This window comes from Sander vitreus, chromosome 18, assembly GCF_031162955.1.
Source record: "Sander vitreus isolate 19-12246 chromosome 18, sanVit1, whole genome shotgun sequence".
Taxonomy (NCBI): Eukaryota; Metazoa; Chordata; class Actinopteri; order Perciformes; family Percidae; genus Sander; species Sander vitreus.
This window is the reverse complement of record NC_135872.1, coordinates 2,045,328-2,072,827: the sequence shown is the minus strand read 5'-3', so window position 1 is coordinate 2,072,827 and position 27,500 is coordinate 2,045,328. Positions and strand designations below refer to the sequence as shown.

General features: G+C 43.9%; 2 protein-coding genes across 2 annotated transcripts in view; both read left to right on the top strand.

Moving 5' to 3' along the window:
• Positions 1–10,653, top strand: part of pex7 (peroxisomal biogenesis factor 7) — a 55,224-nt gene extending 44,571 nt beyond the window's left edge. Inside the window, exon 11 of the mRNA XM_078275055.1 lies at positions 10,160–10,653. Within this exon, the coding sequence (XP_078131181.1) occupies positions 10,160–10,243 (84 nt within the window). The 3' untranslated portion in view covers positions 10,244–10,653. The remainder of the gene's footprint in view (positions 1–10,159) is intronic.
• An 11,141-nt stretch (positions 10,654–21,794) lies between these two features.
• slc35d3 (solute carrier family 35 member D3) overlaps positions 21,795–27,500 on the top strand; it is a 15,880-nt gene continuing 10,174 nt past the window's right edge. Inside the window, exon 1 of the mRNA XM_078275282.1 lies at positions 21,795–22,631. Within this exon, the coding sequence (XP_078131408.1) occupies positions 22,407–22,631 (225 nt within the window). The 5' untranslated portion in view covers positions 21,795–22,406. The remainder of the gene's footprint in view (positions 22,632–27,500) is intronic.

Below are 27,500 nucleotides of genomic sequence, written 5' to 3'. Positions count from 1 at the left end.
GGTTCGGTTCGCTGGGAAAAATTCTGAGATTCGGCAGAAACCCTACCCCGTCAAAAAGCCCAATATTCGGCCGAATCCTGGATTCAGTTCATCCCTGGTAGATATAATATCAATATATTGCCCATCTCTACATGATGCTGTCTGTGTATACAGATGTGTGGTACTAATACAGTAGCATAAACGCTACAGTGTGAATTAAAGAGACTGTCCTTTCCCCCGAAAAACACTCCCATAAAACAAACAAAGCTACATCACGTTCAGCGTCACATGTGTAAGCGGAAGTTAAGTAACGTAATGTTTATATATAAACAAACTGTTACCATTTCAAAATGTTAAAAGCGTGTTTAAAACCGCGACCGTTACCTTCTCTGGTATAGATATGAGGACGGAAAACAAATGACTGATATTGTTGTAGGGTTAGTCGCTGTTTTTGAAGTTTGTCAATTTTTAAATGTTTTCGTCGCTTTTTATAACTATTTTCAACCTGTTCTTTCCTACCTTCCTTCCTACCTTCCTTCCTTCCTACCTTCCATCCTTCCTTCCTACCTTCCTTCCTACCTTCCTTCCTTCCTACCTTACATCCTTCCTTCCTACCTTCCTTCCTACCTTCCTTCCTTCCTACCTTCCTTCCTACCTTCCTTCCTTCCTACCTTCCATCCTTCCTTCCTACCTTCCTTCCTTCCTTCCTTCCTTCCTTCCTTCCTTCCTTCCTTCCTTCCTACCTTCCTTCCTTCCTACTTTCCTTCCTACCTTCCTTCCTTCCTACCTTAATTCCTGCCTACCTTCCTTCCTTCCTTCCTTCCTTCCTTCCTTCCTTCCTTCCTTACTTCCTACCTTACTTCTTTCCTTCCTTCCTACCTTCCTTCCTTCCTTCCTACCTTACTTCCTACCTTACTTCCTACCTTCCTTCCTTCCTTCCTTCCTTCCTTACTTCCTTCCTTCCCATCCTTCCTTCCTTCCTTCCTTCCTACCTTCCTTCCTACCTTCCTTCCTTCCTTCCTTCCTTCCTACCTTCCTTCCTACCTTCCTTCCTTCCTTCCTTCCTTCCTTCCTTCCTTCCTTCCTTCCTTCCTTCCTTCCTATCCTTCCTTCCTTCCTTCCTTCCTTCCTACCTTCCTTCCTACCTTCCTTCCTTCCTTCCTTCCTACCTTCCTTCCTTCCATCCTTCCTTCCTACCTTCCTACCTTCCTTCCTTCCTTCCTTCCTACCTTCCTTCCTATCCTTCCTTCCTTCCTTCCTTCCTACCTTCCTTCCTTCCTTCCTTCCTTCCTTCCTTCCTTCCTTCCTTCCTACCTTCCTTCCTTCCTTCCTTCCTTCCTTCCTACCTTCCTTCCTTCCTTCCTTCCTTCCCTACCTTCCTTCCTTCCTTCCTTCCTACCTTCCTTCCTTCCTTCCTTCCTTCCTTCCTTCCTACCTTCCTTCCTTCCTTCCTTCCTTCCTACCTTCCTTCCTACCTTCCTTCCTTCCTTCCTTCCTTCCTTCCTTCCTACCTTCCTTCCTTCCTTCCTTCCTACCTTCCTTCCTTCCTTCCTTCCTTCCTTCCTTCCTACCTTCCTTCCTTCCTTCCTACCTTCCTTCCTACCTTCCTTCCTACCTTCCTTCCTTCCTTCCTACCTTCCTTCCTTCCTTCCTTCCTTCCTTCCTTCCTTCCTACCTTCCTTCCTTCCTTCCTTCCTTCCTTCCTTCCTTCCTACCTTCCTTCCTACCTTCCTTCCTTCCTACCTTCCTTCCTTCCTTCCTTCCTTCCTTCCTACCTTCCTTCCTTCCTTCCTTCCTTCCTTCCTACCTTCCTTCCTTCCTACCTTCCTTCCTTCCTTCCTTCCTTCCTTCCTTCCTTCCTTCCTTCCTTCCTTCCTTCCTTCCTTCCTTCCTACCTTCCTTCCTTCCTTCCTTCCTTCCTTCCTTCCTTCCTTCCTTCCTTCCTTCCTTCCTTCCTTCCTTCCTTCCTTCCTTCCTACCTTCCTTCCTACCTTCCTTCCTTCCTTCCTTCCTACCTTCCTTCCTTCCTTCCTTCCTTCCTTCCTTCCTTCCTTCCTTCCTTCCTTCCTTCCTTCCTTCCTTCCTTCCTTCCTTCCTTCCTTCCTTCCTTCCTACCTTCCTTCCTTCCTTCCTACCTTCCTTCCTTCCTTCCTACCTTCCTTCCTTCCTTCCTTCCTTCCTATCCTTCCTTCCTTCCTTCCTACCTTCCTTCCTTCCTTCCTACCTTCCTTCCTTCCTACCTTCCTTCCTTCCTTCCTTCCTACCTTCCTTCCTTCCTTCCTCCCTTCCTTCCTTCCTTCCTTCCTTCCTACCTTCCTTCCTTCCTTCCTTCCTTCCTTCCTTCCTTCCTTCCTTCCTACCTTCCTTCCTTCCTTCCTTCCTTCCTTCCTTCCTTCCTTCCTTCCTTCCTTCCTACCTTCCTTCCTTCCTTCCTTCCTTCCTTCCTTCCTTCCTTCCTTCCTTCCTTCCTACCTTCCTTCCTACCTTCCTTCCTTCCTTCCTTCCTTCCTTCCTTCCTTCCTTCCTTCCTACCTTCCTTCCTTCCTTCCTTCCTTCCTTCCTACCTCCTTCCTTCCTTCCTTCCTTCCTTCCTACCTTCCTTCCTTCCTACCTTCCTTCCTTCCTTCCTTCCTTCCTTCCTTCCTTCCTACCTTCCTTCCTACCTTCCTTCCTTCCTTCCTTCCTATCCTTCCTTCCTTCCTTCCTTCCTTCCTTCCTTCCTTCCTATCCTTCCTTCCTACCTTCCTTCCTTCCTACCTCCTTCCTACCTTACTTCCTACCTACCTTCCTTCCTACCTTCCTTCCTTACTACCTTACTTCCTACCATCCTTTCTACCTTCCTTCTTTCCTTCCTTCCTTCCTACCATCCTTCCTTCCTACCTTACTTCCTACCATCCTTCCTTCCTTCCTACCATCCTTCCTTCCTTCCTACCTTCCTTCCTACCATCCTTCCTTACTTCCTACCTTCCTTCCTACCTTCCTTCCTTCCTTCCTTCCTTCCTTCCTACCATCCTTCCTTCCTTCCTACCTTCCTTCCTACCTTCCTTCCTTCCTTCCTTCCTACCTTCCTTCCTACCTTCCTTCCTTCCTACCTTCCTTCCTACTATCCTTCCTTCCTTCCTACCTTCCTACCTTCCTTCCTTCCTTCCTTCCTTCCTTACTTCCTACCTTCCTTCCTACCTTCCTTCCTTCCTTCCTTCCTTCCTTCCTACCTTCCTTCCTTCCTTCCTTCCTACCTTCCTACCTTCCTTCCTACCTTACTTCCTACCATCCGTCCTTCCTTCCTACCTTACTTCCTACCTACCTTCCTTCCTACCATCCTTACTTCCTACCTTACTTCCTACCATCCTTTCTACCTTCCTTCCTTCCTTACTTCCTACCTTACTTCCTACCATCTATCCTTCCTTCCTTCCTACCTTACTTCCTACCATCCTTCCTTCCTACCTTACTTCCTACCATCCTTCCTTCCTACCTTACTTCATACCATCCTTCCTTCCTTCCTACCTTACTTCCTACCATCCTTCCTTCCTTCCTTCCCTCCTCCCTTCCTTCCTACCTTACTTCCTACCATCCTTCCTTCCTTCCTACCTTACTTCTTACCATCCTTCCTCCCTTCCTTCCTACCTTCCTTCCTTACTTCCTTCCTTCCATCCTTCCTTCCTTCCTTCCTACCTTACTTCCTACCATCCTTCCTTCCTTCCTACCTTACTTCCTACCATCCTTCCTTCCTTACTTCCTACCATCCTTTCTACCTTCCTTCTTTCCTTCCTTACTTCCTTCCTACCTTACTTCCTTACTACCTTACTTCCTACCATCCTTCCTTCCTTCCTACCATCCTTCCTTCCTTCCTCCTTTCCTTCCCTCCTCCCTTCCTTCTTTTTTCTCCAAGTTTGTCGAAGTTTTTGTCACTTTTTTCGAAGCTTGGCTTCCTTCTTTCTACTGTGTTATTTACAAAGTTGTTTTTGTCGCAGTTTTCAAAATTTTTACTTTTTTTTTTAAAGATTTTGTTGCCTTTTTTCATCAGCATTTAAATGTTTTTCAGTTACGTGGCTGTTGTTGGTAAATGGCTGGTCAGGGGGTACTTAAAAACACAATTCAAATGGGGTACGTTATTGAAAAAAGTTTGACAACCACTGGTTTGGAGGATTGGTTGAAAACAACATGTCATTGTTTTTTCATCCGATATAGTCTCGCATTGCCAGACCTTCCTCCACAGCGCTGCGGAGGAGGATCTGTCTAGTCCACACAGCATTCCTAGATGGGAGAAAAAACGTGCTCTGGTTTATTGGCATTTCTTTAAACCAATCACAATCGTCGTGGGCGGGGCTAAGCGCTGGACGGAGCCACGGTGCCTCTGCTAAATAGTCTCAGGAAGGTTGAGTTTTGGTGGAACATGTGTACATTCAAAAGCAAGGACAAGTCGTGCAACAGAAAACTCAGATTGGACAGATAGTCTAGCTAGCTGTCTGGATTTACCCTGCAGAGATCTGAGGAGCAGTTAACCATAGTCCTCACAAATCCACCGGAGGTTAGAACGCCGACACAGAGACAGAGGAAGACATCCGGCCAAAAAGGACCGGAGCAATCCCGGAAGTGGAACGTCGTGGATATAGATTACATCGGACATAGTCTGATCTGGTTTGTTGTGGTTCTTTGTTTGGAAGGAAAACATGCAGATTGTTGGCTCTTTATAGAATATTGATGGCCGTGCTTTACATCATGTGTTTGGTCTGTACACACATGCATTTCATCATCACCGTATCACCCTTCCCTCCGAACCATCAGGCTTTTCAGGCTGATCGGATCTTTGAATCAGTGAGTCAACAAGCTGAATGGCCTTTCCGAGCACGAGTAGGCGAAGTAGTCGTGCAGTGAGTAAGCTGTTGAGGAGAGGAATGCCCTTTTTTAATTAACTTTAACAGCTGGCCGTAATGGAAAGGCATACACAACAGCCAAGACTGCAGCAAAAGCACAAAGAAAGAGAGAGAGAGGGACAGAGAGAGGGACAGAGAGACCGAGACAGACACAGAGAGGGGGACAGAGAGACCGAGAGAGAGAGAGAGAGAGAGAGACAGACAGAGACAGACACAGAGAGAGGGACAGAGAGAGAGAGAGAGAGAGAGAGAGAGAGAGAGAGAGAGAGAGAGAGAGACAGAGAGAGAGAGAGAGAGAGAGAGAGAGATGTGTAATGGGGAGGAACACAAGAACCAAAGACTAAAGGGAATATAAAAGCAAGATAAAGTTCAAAGTCTGGCTAATATTTAACGTCTTCTTAATAATGAAGTGAAAAGATGAATGAAGAAACAATAATTAAAATAGGCTTGTGGCCGTCACATACTCTCAGTGGGAAAGGCACACGCACAGTACAATGCACTTGTTATCAATGTTAAGTTGTCGTGGTAACAGGCTCCGTGATACTTCCCGAGTGACAGTGTGACAAAGGAGTCGTCACACGCTGGGGTTAGCAGAAAGAAACCTACAGTGACACACTTATTTCGACTCACAAAGTAACTTTACATTTGGTAACTGCAGTACTAGTTGTATTTTACGTGTGGAGGAATAAATCATTGCAAATACAGTCTCGAGCGTGTCACAGTGTGTTCATGCATCTCTCAGTGTTTAGTCCCTCGCGGCAGCACTTTGTTGGACTGATTACAGCCTCAACAAGCAGCTTTCAGTTTTGGAGACAAAGAGGACGGCTGCAACAGGTGAAGGCACGGCTAAAAACCCAAAGAAGCGTCCACGAAATGTTTGATTCATGCTGTACCATGCGAGATTGGTACAGCATGAATTAAATACTTTTTTCATCTTTCAATTACTTTTTGTTAACTATTGTGATCTGGCTCATAGTGGCGTGTGCTTTAAAGGTCCCATGGCATGAACATGTCACTTTATGAGATTTTTTAACATTAATATGAGTTCCCCCAGCCTGCCTATGGTCCCCCAGTGGCTAGAAATGGTGATAGGTGTAAACCGAGCCCTGGGTATCCTGCTCTGCCTTTGAGAAAATGAAAGCTCAGATGGGCCGATCTGGAATCTTCCCTTTATGATGTCATAAGAGGAAAGGTTACCTCCCCTTTCTCTGCTTTGCCCGCCCAGAGGATTTGGCCCCCCCATGAGAGAGAGAGAGACATCATGGCTTTCAAACGAGCAAAGCATGGCAGTTGGTCAAGGCCACACCCTCACCCTCCACCTTGCCCCCCTCTCATATCCTCAATAGCATTTAAAGCTACAGACACAGAAATGGCACATTGTGGGACTGGCTCTAGTGGCTGTTATTCTACACCAAGACTTCAGATACAGTATTAGGGGACCACTAAGGTCTATATAAAAGAGACTTCAGATACAGTATTAGGGGACCACTAAGGCCTATATAAAAGAGACTTCAGATACAGTATTAGGGGACCACTAAGGTCTATATGAAAGAGACTTCAGATACAGTATTAGGGGACCACTAAGGTCTATATAAAAGAGACTTCAGATACAGTATTAGGGGACCACTAAGGTCTATATGAAAGAAACTTCAGATACAGTATTAGGGGGACCACTAAGGTCTATATAAAAGAGACTTCAGATACAGTATTAGGGGACCACTAAGGTCTATATGAAAGAGACTTCAGATACAGTATTAGGGGACCACTAAGGCCTATATAAAAGAGACTTCAGATACAGTATTAGGGGACCACTAAGGTCTATATAAAAGAGACTTCAGATACAGTATTAGGGGACCACTAAGGCCTATATAAAAGAGACTTCAGATACAGTATTTGGGGACCACTAAGGCCTATATAAAAGAGACTTCAGATACAGTATTTGGGGACCACTAAGGCCTATATAAAAGCATCCAAAAAGCAGCATGTCATTTTTATAATTCAGACTTACCAACAGAAACAGTTCTGTATGAAACCAGGAAACGAATATGACAGGTAAAATACACTTTGACAGATTCTTAACAACCCCCCCGTCCGTCACAGTGATGGATTATAATTAATTATAGCACAAACCCTACTGACATGTTAATACATTACCCTCTGACCAAGCTTTTTTTCTGATTGGCTGTGCTGCCTGCAAGCTTTTTGAACAGGAAACAAGTGAGACAGCGAGGACCAAGAATTCTCTGTTTGGATCCAAACCAGCAATCATGTATTTTTAATCCCTCTTCCTCATCCAGCAGGCTGCAGCTTCCTCTTCATTGTTTAACCAAACACAAAGTGGGTTCTAACACCTGCGACGGTATAAAACAATGGATATAATTATATGAATAACAAAGTGGCTTCATATTCCTCGTGCTGAAAGTGAAGCGGAACCGGCGTTTTACTTTGCAAGCTGTGAGAAAAAGGGACAAAACTCATCAACCAAGCTTTCTGTTCTGCAGCCAGGACAGATGACAGAGAGGGAGTGTGTCATTCAGATGATAGCCACGTCCCCCACGGAGGCGTGTTATTCAGCCGATAGTCACGTCTTGCTTGATTATAGACTGCGGAGAGAGGGGTGGTGACGCAGCTGTACTTTATCCTTCGGTGCATCGTTTGAAATGTCTCGGTTTAGAAAGTAAAGAGCTTCAAATAGCTGAGAACATTTAAATGAGGGTTCTACCTGCTTAAGAAACTTGTCTTTGTCTATTTTTTCTTGGTACAAAATATCACTATTATGCAGACGACACTATTATGTATAGTTCTGTCTAATAGCAAATTAGCTATGTTAAATTAACAGAGGTGAGTCTGTTTTGTTTTTTTAAAGTGTATTAGTAACCATTGGACTCTCTGTGACTGACATTGTCTACCTTGTTATTGTGTTAGGAGGATAAATAGGGTCAGAAATTGCACCTGAACCGAGACCTTTATGATTTGTGCCCAGGCGTTCATCCCTGACTTTCGTGTGCGTACTAATGGTCGTAGGGGAAACATTACGTTCAGCAATTAGAGGTAAAAACATCAGAATGGAGAGAAAAGCTTTTCGAGCATTAGGACTAAATGTTCTCTTCCGGCAATTGTGAAAAAAACTGTCCGCTGTGCAAAGATTGGACCACTGACTGACAAATATGTTGCATGGAAATATAAAAAATAGTAGAAGGCAGTGGTGTAGTCTATGTGATACGCAGGTATACGCACTGAGAAAGCTCCAGGATTTCCATATACCCACTTAAAAATGCCCAATGACCCACAACAACATACTGTCCATTATATTTTTGATATATTTTGAATTGTCATCTGTGTTTTCCTTCGCATATGCTAAATACAGGTATTTCCACCGTAAATTAGTGCATTAAAGTGTAACAGAATGCAGGAAATGAAGTCTTTGACGCTCCAAATTTCCCTGGGGGATAACACCCAGACCCCATATGTCCATTCTGGTCCATATATTTATATAGTACAGTATACCCGCTAAAATACATTAGACTACACCACTGGTAGAAGGGCTTGCTTCACCATTTCACCAAGTTTCATGGAAGTCAGGCCGGTAGTTTTTCCGTAAACCTGCTGACAGTTAAACAAACCCAAACAGAAAATATATCCTCCTTGGTGGAGGTACTACGCATATAAATTATATATGTATATATTATAAAGAAATGTAGAATTATAATGTGATAATAAAATAAAGAATTAGAGATTTTACCGACTCAGTGTCCTTATTAATACATTCTTACTTTAATGAATTCCCTTAATGAATAACACAAGTTATAATACTCAGCTTGGCCTTCTCCGCGAGGAAAACATGATTAAAGGTTACAGTCGATCTGCATCTTTTTGCCTCGAGACGATGTGTACATTAACATGATGAAAAGCAAGAGGATGAATTACACTGAATAATCAGGGGAACTTTTGTCTGATGCAAACCACCTCGTAGGAAACTATAATCACAGAGAATGTTCTTTGCTTTTGGAGGCAAAGGAAATGAAGAATAAAAGGACAGACTTTAGTCTTCAGAGTGGAGACCGGCGGCCAGTCGGCCATTTCTCTAAGTGCCTTTTGTCCCAAAACTGATAATAGAGGGTAATTTAGGTAGAACACTTTGATATAAGTGTTTACCTGAGGACACAGAGAGCCGAACGTCTCGTCTCTCTGTCTTCCCTGACATGTCCACACTTAACCTGCAGCACTGAGGTTATTTCCGATGGAAGCTCAAGTGTTTTAGACCACACTGTCTATTCATTCTTTGGGGTCAGCCCAATGTTCCCACAGCCCAATGGTCCCACAGCCCAATGGTCCCACAGCCCAATGCTCCCACAGCCCAATGTTCCTACAGCCCTATGGTCCCACAGCCCTATGGTCCCACAGCCCAATGGTCCCACAGCCCAATGCTCCCACAGCCCAATGCTCCCACAGCCCAATGGTCCCACAGCCCAATGTTCCTACAGCCCTATGGTCCCACAGCCCTATGGTCCCACAGCCCAATGTTCCTACAGCCCTATGGTCCCACAGCCCAATGGTCCCACAGCCCTATGTTCCCACAGCCCTATGGTCCCACAGCCCAATGGTCCCACAGCCCTATGTTCCCACAGCCCAATGGTCCCACAGCCCTATGTTCCCACAGCCCTATGGTCCCACAGCCCAATGTTCCCACATTTCTAAGATGTTTCTTAGAATTAGGCCCTATGTTAGGGTTACATTCCATCTGTAGTCCATTGCTACTGGATAACAGGTTGGGTGTAATTGGCTATCAAATTGGGAGAAAGGGGGATAAAATCTGATACAAATATATGAAAAAGTAAATGTGGGAACATAGGTCCTAATTTATAGGCTCTCATAGGGCTCTTTTTATCTTAATTCTTACTCTCTTATTTTTAATACATTCTGTGTGTGTATATATATAATATATATATATATATATATATATATATATATATATAGTGTCTGTGTGTGTGTGTGTGTGTGTCTCCCCTGTTCTTTCTGACCACGGTGGGAAATCTGTAGCAGGAGAAGTTAACCTCTCCTTGATGTCATGTTGTTTGTGGAGAAGGAGAACCAGGAAATGAGTCGGGGGGGGAAATGCAACGCTAACGAGCCACGCCCGAGCCACGTGCGTCTCCGCGACGTGGTTACATTTTTTGTGAGGTGACGTTAGGCTACAGCGTAGGGTCGGTGTCCTACACGTACCTACGTACACAATCCCCGGCGTAGATGTAACACAGAAGCACGAATTGGCCTTAACGGTGTGTGTTGTGTTGTGTTGGCTGCAGGTGGTGGACTGTTCCTGGGACGAGACGGTGAAGATCTACACGCCTGCTTGCCTGTCTGCTGGAACTCGCAGCACAGCACCGTAGAACAAGTACTACCACACTTCTGAGGACGTGTCTGAGGGAGTCAAAACAAAACACAAAGGAACTAAACATAGTTTAAACTAACATCAACCACACTGAACATATCGGCCAAAACAGGGGAATTACAACGTCTGTGTCCATCACGTGATGCCCTCTGGCCCAAAAGTACATTCTCCCATAGACATACGTGGCAAAAGAGACATCTGTACATCAGTGGATACATTTTTTTGAGTGTCGCAACCACGGACTATAAACAAAGAACAACGATGAGTCTTCACTTCCTCCCACAAGTGAAGACACAATCTCCTGAATACGGGCGCTGCCAACTTGTAGTTTTGGAGCCAGAGTCTGTGCAGTAGTTGTCAGGCATTGGAGCCACAGTATCAACGTCCCGCCCGCCCACACACCCGCCCTACCAATCTGCAGTCAATCCCAGCTGTCAATGACATTTCAGCCTGTTTGTATAGCATCAAATAACTAAATGAACACTTTGCGTGATCAGAACTACCTAAAATGACAGAAACCATCGTGTAGGACCTGTAGCTCGCCATCTGGAAGTCCCCACAAAGTGTTATAAACACACACACACACACACACACACACATTATCAACAGCAGGCTTTGGAAAAAATCTACCGAGATTCCCAAACTGATTCAGTTTTATAATTAACAAGTTGTGTTAACCTTTCCATTAATTAATTATGTAAATCAAGATGCTTTACATAATATCCATGTCATTGTCTGCTTCCTCTTTATCTATCTCACTGATATCCTGTTTAACTGGAGAAAAGAAATGTCAACCGTGACTAATTTCACCACTGAAATGTTATTAGTGTAATTATGGTGTGTTCAGTGCCTTCAATAAAGAAGCAAATATCACATGAAAAGCTCTCGCTGCATATTATCTTAGCTTATCGAAAAATGTGGTGTACATTTTCATTCCTGAGATTAGAAACATGATACACATGCTAACTTCTCCCAGTTTGAGTTGAGTACCTTCAAATTTTACTTTAGATTCAATCTTAAATACCGTATTTTCCGGACTATAAGTCTAACTTTTTTTCATGCTCTGGCTGGTCCTGCGACTTATAGTCAGGTGCGACTTATATATCAAAATATATATAATGTAACATGTTTTAAATGTTATTTCATGCTGAAAACATTACCGTCTACAGCCGCGAGAGGCGCTCTAGGCTTGTGACGACTATATGCTGCTCCTAAAGACAACTGAGAAAGAAAAGAAGCTGCAGGAGACTGCAGGTAGTAAAACACGCAGCCGGAAACGGTAATCGAGCAGCAGAAGGAGAGTTTGGAGTGAGAGAGAAACTTGTGAGGGACTGGAGAAAAGGTTAGTCTTACTGCAATGAAGAAAACAAAGAAAGCTAGTCGCGCTGAAATCCAGATGGCCAGAGCTGGAGGAAGGAGTCCACAGATGGGTGCTTGAACAACGTGCTGCTGGGAGAGGCTCGTCAACAGAGCAGCTACGTTACGTTAACATAGAGGACACCTACCGTATTCAGCCCCTTGTTCTGGGGGCTGTTGGGTAGTTTAATAACTGTTAATGTGTTACGTTAACGTAGAGGACACCTACCGTATTCAGCCCCTTGTTCTGGGGGCTGTTGGGTAGTTTAATAACTGTTAATGTGTTACGTTAACATAGAGGACACCTACCGTATTCAGCCCCTTGTTCTGGGGGCTGTTGGGTAGTTTAATAACTGTTAATGTGTTACGTTAACGTAGAGGACACCTACCGTATTCAGCCCCTTGTTCTGGGGGCTGTTGGGTAGTTTAATAACTGTTAATGTGTTACGTTAACATAGAGGACACTCTATCGTATTCAGCCCCTTGTTCTGGGGGGCTGTTGGGTAGTTTAATAACTGTTAATGTGTTACGTTAACGTAGAGGACACCTACCGTATTCAGCCCCCTTGTTCTGGGGGGCTGTTGGGTAGTTTAATAACTGTTAATGTGTTACGTTAACATAGAGGACACCTACCGTATTCAGCCCCTTGTTCTGGGGGCTGTTGGGTAGTTTAATAACTGTTAATGTGTTACGTTAACGTAGAGGACACCTACCGTATTCAGCCCCTTGTTCTGGGGGCTGTTGGGTAGTTTAATAACTTGACTTTCCAGATTAAATGTCTGTTCTTGGTCTTGGATTTTGTGAAATAAATGTCTAAATAAATGCGACTTATATATGTTTTTTTCCTCTTAATGACGCATTTTTTGACTGATGCCAGACCTTCCTCCACAGTGCTGCGGAGGAGGGTCTGGCTTGTTGATAGTGAATATCACCAAACAGCAGCTTTTAGGCTGTCTCTATCCTCTGAAATGTCACTGATGATGATGATGATGGTGATGGTGATGTGGTGTGTGGGAGCTCCCCGACTCGTTCTTGCTGCAGCCAATCACAGCTCTCCGGGTGATGATGCATGAAGGGTTCCCCTCTGCCCTGCAGCCAATCACAGCTCTCCTGGTGATGATGATGCGTGATGGCTTCCTCTCCGCCCTGCAGCCAATCTCTCTGCAGGGAAAAACCCGGCTTCGCTCTCACTTTGACACAAAAAACCCTGTGAAGACAGATACTCTTTGCCGCTCATCCTCTTCCTCCTCTCCCTCCTCCCCCACTCGTTTCTTTCCTCACTTCTTTTTTGTCCTCTCGTTTCATCCCCTTTCTGTCACGATCGTCAGTCGTCCACTTCATGTCCTCTCATCTTTCTTCACCCTCCCTCCTGTCTTGGCATTCACTCTTTTCTTGTCCTCTCCCTTAACCTTTTAATATATCTTCCTCTTTCTATCTTCTCTTTCCCCCCTATCTTACTTTTCTAGTTATCTTCACCTGCATTTCTTTCGTGGTTTTCTTTTCCCTCTCGTCATCCTCTCTATTCCTTCGGTTCTCCTCCTTTTCTGTTCTTTTCCTTTCTTTTCCCCTTCTTTTAGCTTTAGCTTGCCTGTCCTTTTCTTTACCTTCCATTCCTTCCTTCTCCTTCTTTCCTCTCCTTTCCCATTTCTTTCCCATCTCCTCACTCTCTCCCTCCTTCCTTTCATTTCCTTGCTTTTTCTTTCCATTCCTGTCCTATCCTTATTCTCTCCTCTTGTCTTCTGTTTTCCCCTTTTCCTCCCCTCTCCTTTGGTTTCCTTTACTTACATTTCTTCCCTTTCCCTTCTCTCCTTTTCTTATCCTTTCTTTTCCTAGCTGTCCCATCCTTTTCCTCCCCTCTCCTTCGGTTTCCTTTCCTAAAATGTCTTCCCATTTCTTTCACTATTTTCCCCTTACCTCTCCTTTACTTTCCTAGCTGTCCTTTCCTTTTTCTTTCTTCTCCCCTCACCCTCTTTTTATCCGTCTTCTTTTTACCCCCCTGTTTTTCTACCCCCCTCTTCTTCATGCTCAGACAGACTTTGAATGACTGCATCAAACCGACCGGCTGCGCTGCTAAACTTTTAGCAGTTTCTAGTTTTTAATGCAATTGGAGTTTCGTACGGAAACGTCCCAGAGGACCGGCCGGTGTTCAGTGCTGCAGTCTGTCAAAGATCTTTAAAACCTTCAGTCTGTCTCTGAGCTCCAACCAGAGGACTGAATCGTGGGTTTCTCTCTCGGAAGTTTTATGGCACTAAAAGGACTTTCATTTAGGCTACATTTACACCGCTACGTTTTGGTTTTTAAGCCAATTACTGAGTGATCTCCGTGCACCAAGGCTGTCTCAAAGCGCCTGCTGTCACACTTCAAACACTTAGTTTGAAGTGGATAGTGGAGATAACGCACTGAAAGTACCAGGATGACCCCCTAAAAACGGTCAAAAAGTTCAGTGTGGAACGATGGACACTACTCGCCCTAAACGGACGCCATCTTGACTACAAAGCGGCAGGGGGAAAAAAACAACAAAAACAACATGCACGGCCTATTTCTCGCTTAAAATGTTTTCAGAAACACGTTTCGGTGAACTATCTTCGTAAAATACGAGATCGTATTCTGAACGAGCCGCCATTATCAGTCTGTTTTGAAATCCGGGAGCAGCCAGACCCACGTGACGCGTTCGTCCAATCAGCTGCCATGTGTTGTGTTCATCACGCTCATCCCATCTCGTCATTTCCGGTAAGTGTTTTAACATAGGTGTTCCTTTTGGGACAATACTAACCATCGACAGTGGGCACTACGGAAGTACGTAGGAGGGCAGAGACAGGCTAATCTGGGTGTCCTCTACCAGGGACATTTTGAGTGTCAAAGACTTCATTTCCTGTATTCTGATACACTTTTATGAACCATTTTACCTTTATTTAGCCTATGCAAAGATAAATAAAACACAGATGACAGTTCTGAATGTCAAAAATGTAATGGAAAGTATGTTGTTGCATGTCATTGAGGGTATATGGAGATCCTGGAGCTTTCTTAGTGGGTATACTGCGTATACCTGCAGATCACGTAGACTACACCACTGTATTCAGCACATAAAATGACCAGAAACACACTTTTAATTGCATAATTGCAGAAATTTGACTTACCAGCTGCACTATAAACTATAAACACCTTCTCGTTCATCCAACGTGATTGTGCTGCTACACATTCATTTGGAAATCCATTTTAGAGTGAAATCAGGTCTGTTCCATTCTGTGTTTTAAGTTCAAATGACTTTAGCCTAATCTATAATAGCTAGAGTCTGTGGAATAATGGATGCATTTATTTTGTTTTGTTTCCTCCCTGCAGAGAATGGTGTCGGTCTAAATCCCTCCCCCCACCCCTCTGTCTTAATCTGCTCACGGTTTTGAAAGCGTCTCCGTCCGTGTCTTCTGTCTCCGCGTGTTAATTGGAAGCTAATGGGCTGTGCTCGATAAGGGCGGATCTCCCTCCCTCGTGGCCTGGAAGCTGATTTTTTGATGAAATATTTCAATTAAAAATATTGTCCGAGCCATTTCCACGCCGGTTATGAGTGATGGGAATGTCTCCGCTTCTGAGAAGGAGGAGGAAGAGACTCAGAAAATAAAACCAGAAAAGATGTTCAGTTCTTCGGATTGATGGCAAACATCCAAACATTTTCATCTACAGAGAGAAAAAGCTGCAGGTGTTTTAATCATGTTTTATTGTCCATTTTCTCTCTTATATATCGATAAAGATAACGATATCTTTATCTTTATCTTGTTGTCACCTGGAGCACGTGAACCTGTCCAATCAAGAGGTCACATGACCCCAGCTGAGGCACGGAGGACAGGTGCAATCACGAACGTGCTGCTTCCTCCCTTGGTTCTTTCTCTCTGACCCTAAGCCACGTTGTGTGTAACTCTCCTCTCTTTATATTTGATTTATCAAAATCATTGCACACTATTTCTTCAGCCTTGTGTTGTCTTCCTTCGACTGTGCAACTTTGTGTTTTTCTGGGTCGAAATGTCATCATTTTGTTGTTCTTTTACTACACTTTTCTCAACGTTTTTGTCACTTTTTTGCCGTTTTTTTAATGATGTTTTTGTCAATTTTTTAACAGGTTTTTTTTGTCGCTTTTTCCGATGTTTTTCCCCCCACTTTTTTCCAATATTTTTGTCACTTTTTTTTAACAAGTTTTTGTCACCTTTGGCGATGTTTTTTATGGGTTTTTTTTGTCAGGTATTTCCACCGATCTTATTTTTTTTCCTGCTTTTTTGTAGCTTTTTCCAACATTAGTCATTTTTTTCAACATTCCTTTGTCATAGTTCTGATATAGAAAGCTTTTGTAAATGGGTCAAACAGGAGGCTTAAGATATCTGAATAAGACTTAAAGATGTTGCACCCACAGACAGAGAGGAAAATGACATTTAAAAGGCTCTGCGTTCTGAACTCGTCTATTTTAAACTCACTCCAGTCTGCACACTGGTTCACTAGAAAAGAAGGAAAACATTCTGTCTCTCTACAAACTTTGTGTCCGAGTATTACCAAACATTTTATTAATAATCAACCCGTTCTAACTCCCAACTCGTCAAACACGGCAGCTCTTCAGTGGCAACCTGTTCTCACTCTCCCACCGCTTGGTCAACCAAGATCTTTTCCTCAACCTAACCAGGTAGTTTTATTACCTAAACCTAACCCTAGCCTGCACGCTGACAAATGGCGCCTAAAGCCTGATTTCTGGTCGTGTGCAGGCTCCACGCAAAGCTTTCTCCGTAGTCTACGAAAGTGGACTGAACGATTCTTTTCACTACCATGTATAAACACCACTAACACCAACTTATTACTAGTTTTACACTTATTTCTTTATTTATATGAAATTATACCTAATCCTTGAGTTAAAAAAGCAGAAATTATGAATTATTTAGACTAATATTAAAGGAAGGATAATCACAGAAGGGTATATGTCAACGTTATATATATATATATATATATATATATATATATATATATATATATATGTATATGTCAAAGGTAGACCCGAAGACAACACAAGGGTTAAACTGGTGTGTTGGTGTGTACGTCGATCTCTTTAAGAGAATAGCAGGACCGGCGTGTGTGTGTGTGTGTGTGTGTGTGTGTGTCTTAGAGAGTGAGGAGAGTGATGGTGATTATCTTCAGAGTGAGTAGTGACTCTAGAGTCCTAGTGAGAGAAACAGAGTCCTGTTCTTTCTGACCACGGTGGGAGATCTGCAGCAGGAGGAGTTAAACCTCTCCTTGATGTCATGTTGTTGATGGAGAAGGAGAACCAGGAAATGAGTTGTGGGGGGGGAATGCACCGCTACCAAGCCACGACGTGTCGTTCCATTTTTCGAGAGGTGCACGTCAGGCTACGGCGTAGGGTCATGTACGTACGTACCGACGGTAGCTGGTAGAGAGCCGCAAAGTGAATGCAGAAGTGCCGTTACAAGTTGATGAACCACTGAAACTAGTTTGGAATCATTATTTTAAGGTACAAAATAATCTTTCGTGTAGCTTTAACGCAGAAGCATGAATCACGCTGAAGGGTCCTGACCAAGTGGCCTTGTGATGTATGATGTGATGAGTTGGGAATCGTTTACATTCTCTGGTTCCACAGTGACAACTTGCTGTTGTATATAATTCCCAAACAACACGCGCAAAGACGTCATCTTTGACCCCAGACAAGTTGTGTCACATATTTCACATATTTCACTATTTCATTTGATTTTTTTCAGAGAGAAATTATCACTAATTTAAAAAAAAACAAACAATTAAAGCTGCAAGCAGCGATGGACGGGCCCTCGCTCCTCTGCGCTCGTCGGGGGTTACTGGCGGACGCCACTCCTTGCGACCGTGCATTTACGCGACACTCAGACACTGCAAACCATCACCAATGAAAAGGGCACACTCTGCTGAGTTCAATGATACCTCACACAAGACTCTATGTCACACAGTTCATTAGCTGTGAAAGGGGGCGTGGCTTAAACATAGGGGGCGGGCCAAACCATCACCAATGAATAAGGAACTCTGCTGAGTTCATTGATATCTCATACAAGACTACCTTAACGGTTCAAAAGCCATAAAAGGGGGGCGTGGCCTGAGTAAGTGGGCGTGGTTAAAGTATAGGGGGCGTCTCAGTATCCCATGTAGACCACACATTATAAGTTTCATGTAAATCGGATGATGTTTGTCATATAAGGCGGATTTCCTGTTGCCAGCGGGGGGCGCTATGACCAAAAGTCAATGTTGGCCTCTAGATGTCCTCAGGCCAGGACCCTGGGAAATTTCGGGCAGATATGACAATGTACACTGTAGTTACAACAACTCCTTCGTTCATCGATAAATATTATAGAGATATATTAATAATATTTGAGAGAAATAGTTATTTTGTGTACATAGAAGAAGTCTTAGATCTTAATAGATAATAAACGGGGGCAAAAAACACAAGTGTTGCGTTTATAATGTTGTTGAGTGTAATTCCTTCCTAATTATTTCTCTGAACAACCCTTTTTCCTCCTGGTGTTGTGTGTGTTGACTTGTACTGGATGTTCTGAGCTGCTTCTACCAGCTTAATGTGCTTTTACGCAAACTGTTGATCATTTAATCTGCCGTCTGTTTTAATTTCTGATTTATTTCATGATTTAAATCCTTTATCCGTCACGCCAATAAAGATTTGAAGTGAACTCAAATGAACTGAGAAGACAGAGAGAGCAGTGTTTCCCACAGACTAGAAAGCAGTTTGTGGTGCTGGAGGGGGGGGGGATCAGACTGTTCAGCTCGGTTTTCAGACCTCCGGTTCAGGCTGGTCCTCATCCTCAACACGGGCCTTTTTCAGTCGTGGAAAATACCTTTCAATAGGCTACTCATCTGGATTGAAGCAACAAACATTCAGTGTTACTGGCAATTTCCACTGGATGCGTAACGGCTGCGTAACGGCTGCGTAACGGCTGCGTAACGGCTGCGGAACGGCTCCGGAACGGCTCCGGAACATCGTCGGCGGAGTCATTAGGTTTCCATTAAAGTCAGTGTGTGTATTTCTACTGACTGCAGAACGTCTGCGTCCCTACTCCGTCCCAGCTCCGGCGGTCCGCAGCCCTCCGGAGTAGATACGCAGAGCTTCTATTTTTGCCGGACGCCGGAGAGCTCCGCAGCAATTCAGCACACGGCAGATAGTGCTGGGACAGGAAGTCGAGAAACAGAAACAAAATAAACATCTGGTTAATTTTCAAAATAAAATCCACCGTGCTCACGGCGGATCATATTTCCCTGAACTACACCTTGAAAACACAGCACAGAGTTGTTTCCCCTCTACTCCTCTGGATGGAAACAAACTGGTGTTGGTTTTGTGGTTCTATTCTACGTGATCTCGTGAGATCTCGTGAGATCTCGTGGGTCCTCGTGACTACAGCTGTCAGTCATGGCTGCAGCCGTGCCGCAACAAATCCGGACCTGGTGGGTGTTGACGGACGGCGGAGCACGCAGCCGTTCCGCAGCGGAGCCGGTCCGCAGACGTTCTGCATCCAGTGGAAATCCGGAGTTAGAGCAAAATAAATGACATAACATTATTTATTATACGTTTATTTGATTCACAGCTGCTACATATAGTGCTTTGACCTCGTCAACCCAACTGCATTTTACCGCAAACTTGCGACTAGTTTACTTTCTAAAGCGGGCGCCATCGCTGGTTTGCTAAGAGTCGGGTCGGGACTCCAACATTAACACACTAGGTGCTTTCCGACCGGATAGTACTTGTACTTTTTAGAGGGAAAGTACACTTCTAAGCAGTTCTAAGAACTACTCTCCCCCAAAATCTTTTTTTCCGTTTGCATTCCCACTGGCCCAGTGGCCATAGGGACTGGTAGGAGGGGTAAGGGAGGGACGCAGGCACGGCAACGGTCTTCATAGCGTCGTCACTAGACCTAATCGCCACATACAACAACAACAAATGATGCTAATACTTTTCCTATATTAAATGCACGTCCATTCTCGTAGTAATTCACGTAATGTTTTGCTCAACACAGACGGGGCTTTATTATACTCGGAACAGACCCCGCCTCTGCCTGCTGCGCTGTGGACGTGTGTGTGTGTGTGTGTGTGTGTGTGTGTGTGTGTGTGTGTGTGTCCTAAAAGACAGTTAACCACAGGTTCCCGTTAATCTCATGATGGACATGTGTTAATAGAACACGGCGAAATAAAAGCCTCTTATTAACGAGAGCGGTCTGAGAGACCTCCAGCTCACAGCGAGGTGTCTGAGCAGGACTGGCCCAGCGACGAGCTAGCGGCCGGGGCAGACGCCTGCTGGCTGTCGCCTCACTTCATGGAGCTTCTCAACTCCGAAAACTTTGAAGCAAAATGTCATTTCAGCATCAATTTTCACAAGACTGCCTATATTAGAAATCTAAACAGGTCATTTCTCGCCTAAAACGTTGTCAGAAGTGAAATTAGGGATGAATAAGATGGTGAAAACTGTTAAAAATGTCCTGTTGTTGCTCTGTCTGCAAGTTCCGAGATGGCAGTGGGCGGGACTTATAAGTTCGACCAATCAAGTCCACCTAGGAAAAGGGGAAAAGGGTAAAGACCCTGCTCTGGAGTAGGAGCTAAAACAGTACGATACAGCGGCCAGAGGAGCTTAAAAATCCCCAAATGTTTCCTGTCAGAACACGACGAAGAAAGGAACGTTTAGTTGTAAGAACTGCAGAAACCCTCCGGTCGGAAAGCCCCTACTGACAACATTGTATTCAGAATATAACGCATTAGTCTGTGTGTGATGAACACTGGAGAGACGCTACAGTGAGACAGAGACAGACACGCTCCAACTCAGAGTACCTTCCTGTCTCTGTGTCCCGTGGGTTTGTCCTCGGAGACTAGCGGCAGGTCCGTGTGTGTTGATTCCAACTGGAGAAGTGAACGTGAACGCAGATTATGAGCGATCCTTTCGCCCCGTGGTCACCAAAGTAAACATTGGACTCTATTCTTCAACAAGCCACATGTCTCCAGAACATTCTGACACTGAAATGGTCATTTTCAGACGGACACATCAGGAGAAAATGAACTTTATTTGAGACCTGTTTCTGTCTCAGGACCGAACTCTCGCGATATCTGGCAACACAGAGAAGCTAACGTCAGCTAATGTACGTGAACGCCCTAACAAAACTAATCTCTGTGATGCTAAATGTCTTTTAGCTGTGTAAATATCTAATGTTAGCAAAAGAACATATTAATACATATATATATATATATATATATATATATATATACAAATATAACTTAGGTCTGGCTAGTCCACACAGCATTCCCGGATGGGAGAACAACCTGCTCTGGTTTATTGGCATTTCTTTAAACCAATCACAATCGTCGTGGGCGGGGCTAAGCTCCAGACAGAGCCACGGTGCCTCTGCTAAATAGTCTCAGGAAGGAACTTGTTTTGGTGGAACATGTGGACGTTCAAAAGTAGTTTTAGTCGTGCAACAGAAAGCTCAGATTGGACAGATAGTCTAGCTAGCTGTCTGGATTTACCCTGCAGAGATTATTAGTATTTCTGATACGTCAAAAATAAATGGGAGAAAATATGTTTCCAAACGTTATTGAAAATGTAGCCCTGGTTGGGAATCACTGGCCTACTGTACTGTTTATGCAAAAGAGAGTGAACGGCTTCCATTCATTGGACTATTCTGCAAACAAAAGATGAATGAATGTCTCTCAATGAGACGTATTGTTTAAAGTTAGTCACATTATATTTGTGTGCTTTGTTGTTTTATAGGCTACATTTATGTATTTTCTGCATGCTTGTATGGGTTCATGGTTGATTTCTCTCTCTCTCTCTCTTACTCTCCCCCTCTGCTGTCTCTCTCTCTCTGTCTCTCTCTCTCTCTCTCTCTCTCTCTCCCCCTCTCTCTTACACTCCTCCTCTCTCTCTCTCTCTCTCTCCCTCTCTCTCTCTCTCTCTCTCTCTCTCTCTCTCCCCCTCTCTCTCTCTCTCTCTCCCCCTCTCTCTTACACTCCTCCTCTCTCTCTCTCTCTCTCTCCCTCTCTCCGCCCCTCTATCTCTCCCCCCCCCCCTTTTCTCTCGTGCAATCAGCCAAGAGGCTCTGCGGCAAAATGTCCCCCCCCATGCAGCCTCTCAGAGGACGGCCTCCCCTCTACTGTACACCTCAAGCACATCTGCTGCGCGTCTCTGTCCTCCACTGCAGCTTCTGTTCGTAGGGAACCACTTCTTCTCCCCGATTCTTTTTATCACTCTTCCTTTGCGTCTCTCTCTCTCTCTGTCTCTCTGTCTCTCTCTCGCACTTACCGGACGTTTTCTTTTTTTCCTTTTTGGAACAGAAGCGCAAAGAAAAAGTCCCTGATGAAGTCTCCTGCTGCTGATAATGAGTTAATGGAAACTAATGCCAACAACGGCTGAGTTTCTGAGTGTTTTACCTGAAAGCAGCTGGACTGAACTGCATTTTGAACTACAGAAGAGGCGAGTCAGCAGAAGCTAACAGCGGATCTCCTCGTGCGCATCGGTCCCTCTTTTCTTTTCCTACCTCCCGATTTCACTTTTGCTATTTTCCCAAAAACTCCTGCGTGTGGATTCATTTCCCCTCACAAAGGTAGGCTTTGTACAGCCTCGCGCCCTTCCTTTCCTTCCGTTTCTCCGTCCGGCAGCAGTGCGTAACAGCCAAACCGAACCCTTCCCTTTTCATCTCCAAAACTGATAACTCTCCAACCCCCGGCTGAAACGGGCACCACCGGGCACAAACACTACTTTCTCTCTCCTGTATGACTGTCTCTAAAGCGAGCAGCAGCAAAGCATCATGGATGTGGTTAAGAGCCGTTTTTTGGGGATCGCCGTGGCCGTTGCGCACGGCTTTTTCTCCGGCTCCCTGAACATTTTGCTGAAGTTTCTCATCAGTAATTATAACTTCAACTTCCTGACGCTCATCCAGCTGCTGACCAGCAGCACGGCGGCGTTCACCCTGGAGGTGCTGAGGCGGGTGGGGTTGGTCAAAGTCCCGCCGTTCAGCGTGCAGCTATCCAAGGTAAAAACAGTTACTGACAATGCAGTTTTTGTTTGATTTTGGTTAATCCCAAACTGGGAGATTTCCATGGGGGGGGTTGTAGTTGCAGCATGGTAGTTTTTTGGGGGGGTGGTGAAGAATGAGATCTCCACTTTTGGGATAAATAGAAATGTTGACCGCCGAACACATTATTTTCTGCATTATGGTGAATTGTTCTGCAACAACTTATGGAGCAAATGTCTTTATTTATGTAAAGGACATTCTAATTAATAAATCTAATCTAAAAGTTTTGTAAATTAAACCTATGAGTTGCAGTGTAGCGTGATAGTTTTACTTTGTAAATCGTACTCTTTATCTCTGCATATTATTATTATTTCAAGGCTGAAATAATGTTCAAACAGTATTCTGATCTGGCTTCCTGGAAAGTCTTTATGCTCCTTATTCAGAAGTGTAATTATGTAATTAGCATATACTCGACCTAACAAGACCCAAATAACATGCTTAAATATTATACTGGATAAGTAAATTAGGCTAAAATGACTAAAGTAGCTAACAACATCCACAGCTTTGTACTTATTTTGTAATCGGCCTATACAAGAAAACAATCGGATTACTTCGTTTTTTTATCTGCATTTTTTGTACAATGTTACGCAATCGATTAGTTAACAAAAGAAGTCATATCTTGCTTTTACTTTCACTTCAAAATCAGCCATCGAAAAGCTACAAAAAATGGACGCAGCCACAACAATTTCAGACCCACCATTGTTCATTTTCTGTTTAAACATCTCAAGACATTTTTAATGCAGATGACATGCCAAAAAACAGTACTAGCACACACTGCAGGTGTACTGTCTGATACTGTATCACAGGGGTCTTCAACGTGGGACCCCATAGCTGAAAGAGAGACAAAGCAGGGACCCTCTACAACATATTATATGAAATTGAGATGCATATTAAACTGGGCCTACAATAATGTGTAGGGCAGCCTAAAGCCTTTACACATACATTTTGTATGGTGCATACAATACTAAGTTATTAAAATAATATTTATTGACATATTCATATATTTATACATCATGTTTTAATGTTAAACATACATGTAACACAGGGAATCCTTAGGCTGAACTGTATCTGTGGATGGCTACAGGCCAATAAACCTGTCAATGTTGTGTCAATTAATAAACAAACAAAAATAGGCCAATTCATCTTTAGATAATGATATGTTGGACTCATGTTTATGTATATTTTCAGACATATTAACCTTTGAACGGTTAATTGGGCCACCCCTCCTCCTCCCTGCAGTAACTCTGAGGACCCCCTAAGGGTCCCGGACCCCCGGTTGAAGATCACACGCAGTTTCTTCTGTGTAAGCACAGGACTTTCACCCAGGAGACTGGGGTTCATGTCCCGTTTGAAAAGAAAAGGAAACAGAGAGTTTTAACTTCACGGAAAAAAACGGAGCTACGTCACGGGTGCTAAATGTAAGGGGGCATCATTTAATGTAGGTTACTCAGGTATAACCACATTGGGCATTGTAGAGTTAGACATATGACATACCTGAGGGGCAATTACGGGTGTGTTTTGAGTAATTTATAAATCCCGTGATAGTCTCCATCTGTTATAAACCTGACCGAGATTGACTCAGGTTTTCGCCCGTCGTCTGTCACTCTCTCTTTTAGCTTTTACCGTTAGTTGTTCGTTTAATTTCCTTTTTTTCTGCGATGGTCCCACCCCAGTATCAGGCATAACTACAACAGATAACTTCAACATAGAATACAAAGGCCTAGCCTATATCTCCTGCTACCCTTTACCTGGCTGGATACGCCAACACAGGCTTTACCAGTGTTACAAAGAAATCTGTGACCCTTCAGTGTGTGCTCTGTAGCGCCGTCTACCTGCCGTAAATAATTTTGTGACTTCGCGGGAAAAATCGGACCCGGGCAGATGCATTAATAACAGCTATATAAAAAAGCATTCTTTTCACTGTTCCTGCACACTGCCTGCGTGGCGTGAGCATGTCAGCTGCGTGGTGTGTCCGTTTTTATTTCAGCTACCCTTGTTAACAGGTTAAAGCTTGCACACTGTCTGCGTGACACACACGTCTCGTGTGCATGCTAGAAATAGGACCAATGCCTATTTTTCGCACGTCACGCAAGCATGTTGGAAGTGTTTCCAGGCAAAACAGAATACGAAAAAATGTTTTATATGTCATTTTGACAGGAAAGGGAATTGAAATATAAAAATATATACAGTATATCGAAATATGAGCAAACACATGTACAAACACAAAAAATATTGACAAAATAAAGTTAAAGAACACCCTATTATTTCATTTTATCAATGTGAAACATGCATGTGTACAGACAAGGCTAGCAGCAGCGCCGCGTCAGACACGTTTCTGGTGTGCAAAGACATAGAAAAACCCAACGCAGCCGCCACGCTCACGCCATGCAGGCAGTGTGCAAGAGCCCTTAGTCTCGTTTGCTGTTACAGGTCATTTATGATCATCAGATGGAACATTATACAGTTTCAGAAACATTACATATGATTACTAACAATGTATTTAAAACCGTGACCGTTACCTTCTCTGGTTTAGATGTGAGGACGGAAAACACTCCTGTGGGTCGGATTAGAGGGGAGGAATGAACGGCCGATGTGGTCGTATGGTTTGGAGGACTGGTTGTAAAATAATATCATTTTAAACACTTTAAGCCTTTTGGATTACAGTAAAATATTGCTGCATTTAACCTGCTGCTAGAAAATGTGTGGATATTGTGGTTTGGTAGACTATTATTATTAATCAATGATTCAAAATGAAAGCACAACCTTCATTTTATTATCATTTGGCAGAGGTGAAAAGGTTTCTCCTTCATCAGTACATCATTGCATCACTGCAATGTAATTATAATGGTTTACATTTAATGTTTGGAATGGGAGAAATGTGCATGATGGTTGCCCCTCCCAATATTGGTCAAACATTCTCCACATCAAACATTCTTGGTGTTTTCCAGTTGATGATCGATTGACTGATTGATTGACTGACTGGGTAATTGACCACCTAAAGATTGGCTGAGAGGCTGATTGACTGACGCGATTCATTAATTTTATTGGCAGGACTGTTCATCAAAATCACTGCGGCCAAAATAAATGTTAAATGCTGTACAGGAGGATTCTGAATACAGCAAAAACAAGTGGAGAATGTCGTGTTTCTAACCCTAAGAGCCCTATTTTAACGATCTAAGCACATGGCGTGAACACCTGGTGCAGGTGTGTTTAGGGCGTGTCCAAATCCACTTTTGCTAGTTTGACGGCGGAGAAAAGGGTCCGTGCGCCGGGCGCATGGTTCAAAAGGGTTGTTCTTAGTGTCTTCATTAATCAGAGGTGTGTTTTGGGCGTAACATGCAATAAACCAATCAGAGATCATCTCCCATTCCCTTTAAAAGCCAGGTGCGTTTGGACCTTGGAGCATTGCTGTTATGATGGAGGATTTGCACCGTAATATTTGTATTTGTAATCTTCTGCATGTGTGTGTGCTGCTGTGCGTCCCTGTGTGTGTAACAAGCATAGTGTGCACGTGCTGTGCACGAGCCTAGGAGCATTTTACTAATGCTCTGTTAAAATAACAATGAAATGCTGCGTTATTGACTTTAGACCAGGTTTTTGTTGGTCAATGGTGCCATCACTTCCCACTGCCTCAAGATAGCAATACGCCCAGAATGCACCTGAACACACCTCCCTGTAAGACCAGCACGCCCAGAATGCACCTGAACACACCTCCCTGTAAGACCAGCACGCCCAGAATGCACCTGAACACACCTCCCTGTAAGACCAGCACGCCCAGAATGCACCTGAACGCACCTCCCTGTAAGACCAGCACGGCCAGAATGCACCTGAACACGCCTCTCTGTAAGACCAGCACGCCCAGAATGCACCTGAACACACCTCCCTGTAAGACCAGCACGCCCAGAATGCACCTGAACACACCTCCCTGTAAGACCAGCACGCCCAGAATACACCTGAACACACCTCCCTGCAAGACCAGCATGCCCAGAATGCACCTGAACACACCTCCCTGTAAGACCAGCATGCCCAGAATGCACCTGAACACACCTCCCTGTAAGACCAGAACACCCATGGGTGCAGGTGCATTTGCTATTTAAACGACGTGGGCGCTGGACGGTAAATTGACAACTGCGTCGGTCTTAAACTAGCAAAGACACTTGCATCGGGCTTTGCGCTGCGCTGCACCAAGTGCAAGATAGGGCCAAAACCCTTTTTGCCTGAACTGATATTAACATTTATTTAAGAAATCATAGATATCATCAGTGCTTTTTCTGTCTTTTGTAGTTTAATTATGGTCAAAACTGTAAAAAGAAGAAACTGTATTTATGTTTCTGCAGCAACAGCGCCCCCTACATTAATGTTTGCTGTCACTGTCAATACTGCTGCTGCGATTGGTGCAACATCTGTGTGGGCAGGCACCAAAAATAGTTTGTCATATCATTTCAATTGTAACGGCCCCACAAGTTTAATCGGTGTGTTTTCCCAAAATAACTTTCATTATGGTTATTTAATCGTGCAAATTCCTCAGATCGAATATCAATATTGACTCAACACATTCAAATAATTTTAGCAGAACGTTCATGAACTCATTCTCACTCCCATTGCGTAAAATATGGATGCTTGGGTATGTGCCTTTGGCATTGTTATTGACGCTTCTCCTTTAGCATCAGATCTATGTGACATAAAAAAAAAAATGTAAGCGGCAAATGAACCCCGGTCTCCTCGGTGAAAGTGCTGTGTTTGTTTTCTCAGCAGGCAATTGACTGACATGTGAGGGTCGTCAGCTTGATCTGGTTCACCTGGGCTTTGCAGGCTGTAAAAGCAGGT